Here is an 8,173-nt window from a genome sequence, read left to right as displayed (position 1 = left end):
GTCTTTGGGAAGTAGCAAGATGGCGTCGCCCCCCCCACCAACACCCCCCGCCCCCCCCCCCCGCCAAGAACCCCCCCGTTCACCCCCCCCCCCGCCAACAACCCTCCCCCCGTCATCCCCCCCCCGCCAACAACCCCCCCGTCAACAAACACCCCGTCATCCCCCACCCGTCAACAACCCCCCCCCTGTCATCCCCCCCCCCGCCAACAACCCCCCCGTCACCCCCCCCCGCCAACACACCCCCCACCAGCCAACAACCCCCCCCTGTCATCCCCCCCCCCGCCAACACACCCCCCCCCGTCATCCCCCCCCCGCCAACAACCCCCCCGTTCACCCCCCCCCGCCAACAACCCCCCCCCGTCATCCCCCACCCGTCAACATCCCCCCCCGCCAACAACCCCCCCGTCACCCCCCCCGCCAACACACCCCCCACCCGCCAACAACCCCCCCCCTGTCATCCCCCCCCCCGCCAACAACCCCCCCGTCACCCCCCCCCGCCAACACACCCCCCACCCGCCAACAACCCCCCCCCTGTCATCCCCCCCCCCGCCAACACCCCCCCCCGTCATCCCCCCCCTTGTTATCCCCCCTGTCATCCCCCCCCCCCGCCAACAACCCCCCCGTCACCCCCCCCGCCAACACACCCCCCACCCGCCAACAACCCCCCCCCTGTCATCCCCCCCCCCCGCCAACACCCCCCCCCCGTCATCCCCCTCCTTGTTATCCCCCCTGTCATCCCCCGCCAACACACCCCCCACCCGCCAACAACCCCCCCCCTGTCATCCCCTCCCCCGCCAACACCCCCCCCCCCCCGTCACGTCAGTGCCGTTACGTCATTGGCGCGCGACCACTCGGCCGAGGCCATGTGGGCTGGTCGGTGGCGTGGGGTTGGGGTCTCCGTTGCTTTGCCCGATTATAAGACGCACCACTCTCGCCGGCGCTGCGGTTTCATTTTACAAGCTTTTACTTAACTCATTTAAATTAAAAAAAATTGAGGGGCGCGTCTCGTAGTTTGGCCGGTGTGCGTGCGAGCGTGTGTGTGTGTCGCCGGACAGATTTGTACAACTGCATTGACACCCAACACACACACACACGATTTCGGGTTGCGGCTCTTACTTTCCGGAGCTCCGGAGAATGAATTCGTGCTTTTAGAGTGGTCCATTCATGGATATTTTACGTCCAGCCCTGGTTGCTGCGGCTCTCTGAAGGGCTCTGGGTCAGCCCTACATTGCTTGTTGATTTCTCAACCGGCCCGACTTTTACGTCCAACCCTGTTTCCTGGAGCCCCCCCCCCCCCCCCCAGTTCACGTTGGAGGTCCCTGGTCTAAGTTCCTGGATGCTAGGCATCCCGTGATCCCAGCGCCGATTGCTGGAGGAGCCCCCCCCCACCCCGCCACCTGCTCCAATGTCTTGATGCTGGAAGAGGTCCCTGTCCCCCTCCAAATCCCTTGATGCTGGAGGAGCACCCGACGTACGCATGGAGGCGGCGCGACTTGAGCATCTGTCCGTGCTGCTGGAGGACGCCGACTACCTGGTGCTGGACAAGCACTGGGACCTGCGCATCGACAGCACGAGGCGCCGCGAGACGCTGACCGTGCAGCAGCAGCTGCGCCACCGCTACCCGCAGCTCCTCGACCCCAGCACCCGGCACGGATTCAGGTGTCGCCTGCTGCACAACGCCCCCCCCCAACCCACCCCTCGTCGCTTCGACGACGTCGCCAGACACCCAAAGTCCACTAAATAGAGCTACAAAATTGCCAAATGGACAACGCAGGCAAGCGGTGCAGTGTTTTTTTTTCACGCAAATGTTATAAAGGTGCAGCCCTGCAGTTCCTTGCTCACAGCACCGCTGGTGAAAGGGTCTCCCGCTCTCGAGAACTCGCTCTCGTGGGCATTCTTGGGAAGACGGAAGCTTGTGTTGCCTCCGAAACGTCGTGATTTAATTTATTTGTTTTCTTTTAACCTACGTGACTTTACCGAAAAAAACAGTATGAATCCTTGCAGTCACGAAAGCTTCAAATCTAGAATTCTTGGCCTACTCCACGCAGGCCACCTTTGAAGAGGTGGAAGATGCCCACACTTTACCCCATCGCCACCACAACCTGCCCCATTGACCGACTGTTGATGGACAGTACTCGTGTATACTGCCGGGTGACAAGAGGCGAGGATATTGAAGAAACTTGCCCCAGTGTTTGCACTGCCACACCAGGAGAACGAAACGGTGGACCTCTGGATTGCAAGTCCAGTGTGCCAACGATTGGCACCACGCGTATGAGATTATAATGCACCCATGCTATTTCCATCCACATTTAGAAACATGCGTTTAGATTTTGAGTTGAAGCTTTTGTGACTGCAGGAATCCATACTCTTTGGTTCTTTCGGTAAAGTCACGTAGGTAGAAAAAATAATAGATCACGACGTTTCGACCGCAACACAAGCAATCGTCATCAGGCGAGACAACCACAACAAGAAAACAGAAGTTTTATTTTGCCGAAAGAACCAAAGAGTATGCATTTAGATTATTTGGCTGCTATACATTTCCACGTGAAAAAGCCACTTCGTTGAGCCATCATGTGGCCAGCCAGGTCGCTTCTGAAAAAGAAGCTAATTGCCCAGTTGCCTTTACCTGGTCAAAATAGACTTTTTGTGTGTGATTTGCCTACATTTCCTAAGACTTTGGACTCCAATCGTGTTTTCGTATCATTTCTCGTAACCCTCTGTGGCAGCACCATTGGAACCTCCTTTGCCAGTAGCAAAATATAATTAGTTTTTTACCCATTTTATCAGGAAAAAAAACTGACACCTTTTTAAATCCTTTATATTAAGTTCACTTGCTTGCTTGCTTGGTTTGGACCGTGTAAATCTTGCGGTCGTTTTTTAACCCGCTTCCCGTGATCCAATCGAGCTAACATTTTCCACAGACTCGTTGTGCATGACAATGTTCGTGAAAAAAAAATCCAAAATTTTACACTTTCTAGGCAAAAAATATTTATTTTACATTTATTCGAATGGAACTCATTCATGGCTTTGGCTGAACGTCACAGTGTAGGAGCCCAGAGCATGACACCTCCACAGGCCCTGGCGGAGTAGCGCAGTTGGTAGCGCCCTCGCTTCCGATGCCAAAGGTCGCGGGATCGATCGCCGCGTTCTCCACAGGCGAATATATTTTTAAATCCTTTATTAAATCCTTTATAGTAAGTTCGCTTGCTTGCTTACGACCGTTCAAATCTTTCGGTCGTTTTTTAACCCACTTACCGTGATCCAATCGAGCTGACATTTTGCACACAGACTCGTTGTGCGTGACAATTAATGTTCGTGAAAATATTTTTTCAAAAATGTTACACTTTTTAGGACAAAAATATTATATTTAATTACCAATTGCTTAATGCTGCCATGCAATCATCTGGCCCATAGGTGGCAGCCATCTCAAGCCAGAGGACGAGAGGACTCAAGCCGCCACGCATATAAAGGATTTATAGTGAAAAACTTTGTTTTTACGGGTTATACTTGTTAAATCATTTATATTAAGTTCGCTTGCTTGCTTAGGACCGTGCAAATCTTTCGGTCGTTTTTTAACCCACTTCCCATGATCCAATCAAGCTGACATTTTCCACACAGACTCGTTGTGCGTGACAATTTATTTTCGTGAAAAAAATTTCCCAAAATGTAACACTTTTTAGGAAAAAAAATTCTTATATTTAATTACCAATTGCTTAATGGTGGCAGGCAATCATATGACCCATAGGTGGCAGCCATCTCAAGCCAGAGGACGAGAGGACTCGAGCCGCCACGCATATAAAGGATTTATAGTGAAAAACTTTGTTTTTACGGGTTATACTTATTTTACCACCTCTGTGGCAGGTTCTGCCACCAGCTGGACTACGCCACGAGTGGAGCCCTCTGCGTGGCCCTGAGCCGCCAGGCTGCTGGAGGGGCCTTCCGGGCCTTCAGTCAGCGGCGAGTCGCCAAGGCGTACCTCGCTCTGGTGAGCCGGCAGTGGGCTTGCCTGTGGCTCGTTTCTGTTACATCCCATACCTTACCAGTGCCCTACCTTATTACAGACCAATGCAGACCCTATTGGTTACCCCCGTGCCCCTTATAAATCTCTACGTTCAATGTATACACGACACTATACACTACTATAAACTACACTATATACTACACGACTACATACCTGTCAACCACTTATCAGTGCCTTATTACAGACCAATTCGGACCTCATTGGTCACCCCCCCCGTGCCCTTATACATCTCAATGTTCGTCCTACAAAGTCCGTATTGAAGCGGCTGCACGCCATATGGACGTGAGAACTCAATTTCTCTGTGCAAGAATATAGGTAAACCGTATAGCTATGCACACCATAGGTAGCCAACCGTACTAATCGGAGGTCGGGGGATGGACAATTCGATAAAAAAAACATTTTCAAAGTGCGTAGCTTCCAGTGGCTTTTTAATGTCGGAAGAGCGTTACAGTCGGTCGCAGAAGCGCATCTGAAAGCGCGCGATGCGGTGACCGTCTTTGTTCGATGGCCAGCTAAAAAGCCGTGGCTCAGACCCCTCAACCCCGACCCTCACTTTAAAGTGGAAAAAGAGTTGAATTAAGAGTTGGGTATCGCAGCCTTTCCTCGAATGCAGTACATCGTATACATAGGGCAGCGATTCTCAACCTGTGAATGGCCACCCCTACCCGACACGGCATTTAACTCACATAGAGGTCTGTCTATACTGGTATAAAGACCCACCAGACTTGCATAGAAATTCATGGCCATACGAACCCATGAACTCGCATGATTTAATTATAAAAAAAACTGGTTTCTCAAGTATGGTCACCATTGACTGTCACATAAAATGTTGTTCGGCACTTAATTTGGCTTTATTTCAGCTGTTGAGAATTATCCTGTAAAATATTAATTTTGTCACGTGATGTACGTAAACTTAGGTGTGAACTCCCGTTTCTGACGTGTGCAGGTGAGGGGACACGTTAAAGAGGAGCACATGACCATTGACTATGCAATTGGGAAGGACACCAGGGAGGGACAGACACACATGATGTGCGTGGAGGCCACCCCAGGTGAGAAGTGGGGCATGGTGCCGGAAATTATCCGGTTTCATCGGACTGGAGGTCAGGCGATTCACAGGCATGTGATCCAGCCGTTTGAAGTTCAGGGTTGGTGGGTCATATAGATTTTGGAAATAACCAAATCTGGTGAGCTGCAAGGTGATTAGGGGTTCGGTTAAAAAAGGGCATAACCTTCCCCAGGTACTTTAATTTTATTCCCACAAGCCAAACATTTGTATCGCACTATTTTAGTGTATCAGCCTAACAGGTTTTCAGGCCCAATTAAACAAAGCAATTCTGGACCTATTTTCACCACCTGGGTCAGACTGATTATTCAAACATTACTGGGCAAGAGCACTCCATCTAAGCCATGTGGCCACACTGACCGCAAATAGCCACATTTGTGGAAACGTGTAGAAGGGGTCTTTGTGCCACGACCTTTCTGCCGCATGCTCCCACAGGCTGCGACAACCCCAAGCCATGTCTCACGGAGCTCACGGTGCTACAGACCGGTCGCTACGGCGACGACCCCGCCACCAAGGTGCTGCTGCAGCCCGTAACAGGTGTGCGACTGCATGGTGCTAAGAGACCACCACCACCGCTCGCTCGCGTGATTTCTCTCTCGCACACGATGGGCAAAGTTGGCAAGTAGGTCACTCGCCAGGGGATGTGCCAAATATTCCGGATCGACGCACTTTCCCCTGCTGTATTTTAAAGCAAAAGTTGGGGCAGTTTTATTCTCGCAGTCGTGTGTGAGCAGATTTGTATAACTTTAATTACACCGGGTACACGTTTGGGGTGTGTCTTAATTTCTAGAGTGTCTTATTATCCAGAGAATATGCTAACCTGAGAACGGGTCCTTGTCATGTTGACTGAGACAATAAAAACCAATGCAGACGACAGCACACAGATGAGACAATTGTACACGGTACAGACGAGATGGACAATGCACTGTTCAGACGAGACGTAGCACGGATGAGACGGACAATACAAAGGAGACAGATCATACAGAACAAGTAAGACAATAAGTACCGATTGTTTGAATAAAATCAAGACCCCAGATATTGACAATTCCTAGATTTGACTCATTCCACGTCAGTGAGATTCTGCACTACAGGCTATCATCGGTGGTGATAGGCATGCGTTGGTGGGTGTACGCACGTGTTTGGGCGTGTGTATTTATGCTCGCATCAATCCGCGCGTGCGTCCGCGTTCCTGTTGGGGCTGGGCGTGGTGCTGGACACCCACCCCCTCATGCGCCACAGGTGCTCGCTAACAGCACTTGTCCAAGCAGTCACAGTTAAGGCTTTACTGGGGATCTTTCTCTTTGTTGCGTCCTTGTGCATGGCCGCCATGCGCAGGCCGCACGCACCAGCTGCGCGTGCACTGCGACGCCGTGGGCCACGCGATCGTCGGGGACTACACGTACAGCCTGCGCGCCGACACGGCGCCGTACCGCACCATGCTGCACGCCGCGCTGCTCCGCATGCCGCTCGGAGAACGCACGGTGCAGGCGCGTCGACGACTTTGACGACCGCACCCACCGTGCACCACAGCACACGGCCGACTGCGACGAATGATTCTGTACACAGACTAAGATAATGAAAAAATATTAAGAGACTGCAGGATACCGAGGAACACCAAAAATTGGAATTGGCTGTGTCGTATGTAAAAAAGATTGACCGATGTCACCGATTGGATGACGAGATATTCAAATTATTTGGCGATGCTGCGTTGCCAATGCTATGAAGGGCCGTTCCCCAAAACGTTATATATTTTAAGGTATTGTTATCAACGATTGTGTTGAGTTTTTTTTTATAAAGGGGGGGGATAAATTGCAGACCTCTCACACCAAGTGTTTCACCGCTTTAGTCAACTAGACTGAGAGCGACTACATTTAATTCGCAGGCCGAGACCAAAATAAAAACAAATGCTGACTCGAACTGTGCCGCTGCTCCCGGTACCGGCAGGCGGAGGCGCCCGACCCATTCGTGCCAGACGTTGACCCGAGCTGGTGCCCCGAGCAGACACTGCGGAGCGTCGACGAGGCGCTTGCCGAGGTGGTGAGGAAGGCCGTCGCCACGGAGGCGAGGCTAGCCACGGAGGAGGCGGAGGCGGAGTTGGCACGGCGACGCATGGCAAGTACGAGGAGCGCCAGGCCGGTCAGCGAGGCGGCGACGGAGGGTCTGCAGCGCTGGCTGCAGGAGTGGCCAGCCGACCTCTAACCCCAGGCGTGCGACCTCTAATTCGGGTCAGGTCAAGTTGGCGCCAGCACCACCAATCGTGGGGTGGTTTGGAAGCACGCTCCCAAGAGAATGCTGCCATGCACGCCTTGTTTTGCGAGTGTACAGCAACCGAATGTTCTTCTGGAGAGGCCGAATGCACCTTACCGTCACAGGTGTGTGTGGGGCGTCCATCACGTGCTCGAGACTTCACTGCAAACTATAGTCTCCGTTAGCCATTCTCAACACACTGCGGGGTGACCTCTCCCGAGTGACTCCACTAACCTTTTGCCACTCCTGCCGATCTTCTCTGGATCTCCTTACTCCCAATGTATCGTTGGTTTCCTTCAACACAGCATCCGACCGTTTCCTGCGTATAAACAACCCCCATCGTCATTTAAAAATACAAGCACCTCCCCTCTAGATCCTGAGGTGCTTGTCATGCTCTCTGTGCAGTGCCTTTAGATGCTAAACAAATCAAACTGCTTTGCAATATACAACCTTCATTAATCCGGGCCTGTAGTACTCATCTGTGAGCATATATTCACCCACGTTTTGTGCTACTTTATAACAACAGTCATGAATAGCCTTCAGTTCCTTTGACACTGCCAGAACGAGGTCTCTCTCCTCCCCCATACTTCGCCACGCTTGTCAGTGCGGGTCGGTGAAGTGAGGGGAGCGCAGCCAGGACTGGGTTTAGATATCGCTCGCCACCGATGCTGTCCGTCCTACGCGAGAGTCAAACCTCGGGTCGCCCGGTTCTTTGAGTGGGGCGCGCGCTGACCATTGCGCCGCCGACTCGCCGTTAATAAAGCGTTGAACAAGTTAAGAAGCTTTTTAAATTATTATTTTTAATATAGTTTTTATGTTGCAATCCAGTGGTGATAACAATG

At 52.1% G+C, this 8,173-nt stretch overlaps 1 protein-coding gene across 2 annotated transcripts; it reads left to right on the top strand.

Moving 5' to 3' along the window:
• Positions 1–860: 860 nt before the first annotated feature.
• Positions 861–8,103, top strand: LOC133340630 (RNA pseudouridylate synthase domain-containing protein 1-like). 2 transcript variants are annotated; one of them, XM_061549009.1, is made up of 6 exons: positions 861–1,659; positions 3,862–3,985; positions 4,968–5,070; positions 5,520–5,621; positions 6,420–6,571; positions 7,029–8,103. In XM_061549009.1, the coding sequence occupies exons 1-6, from the start codon at positions 1,478–1,480 to the stop codon at positions 7,281–7,283; spliced, it is 918 nt and encodes a 305-aa protein (XP_061404993.1). In that variant the 5' UTR covers positions 861–1,477; the 3' UTR covers positions 7,284–8,103. The 2 variants fall into 2 exon arrangements, with proteins under 2 accessions (XP_061404993.1, XP_061404994.1); XM_061549010.1 differs by lacking the exon at positions 5,520–5,621.
• Positions 8,104–8,173: the final 70 nt, after the last annotated feature.

The sequence above is a fragment of the Lethenteron reissneri genome, chromosome 10 (assembly GCF_015708825.2).
Source record: "Lethenteron reissneri isolate LAM-NWPU_2019-01 chromosome 10, ASM1570882v1, whole genome shotgun sequence".
NCBI lineage: Eukaryota > Metazoa > Chordata > Hyperoartia > Petromyzontiformes > Petromyzontidae > Lethenteron > Lethenteron reissneri.
This window is presented reverse-complemented; position numbering and strand designations above follow the sequence as displayed.

What these genes read in the sequence shown, in the direction of transcription:
- LOC133340630 (XM_061549009.1), top strand. Translation starts at nt 1,478, where the DNA reads ATGGAGGCGGCGCGACTTGAGCATCTGTCCGTGCTGCTGGAGGACGCC. An exon ending in AGCACCCGGCACGGATTCAG is followed by an intron (nt 1,660 to 3,861) that starts GTGTCGCCTGCT and finishes CCTCTGTGGCAG; the next exon opens with GTTCTGCCACCAGCTGGACT. An exon ending in GCTGCTGCAGCCCGTAACAG is followed by an intron (nt 5,622 to 6,419) that starts GTGTGCGACTGC and finishes CGCCATGCGCAG; the next exon opens with GCCGCACGCACCAGCTGCGC.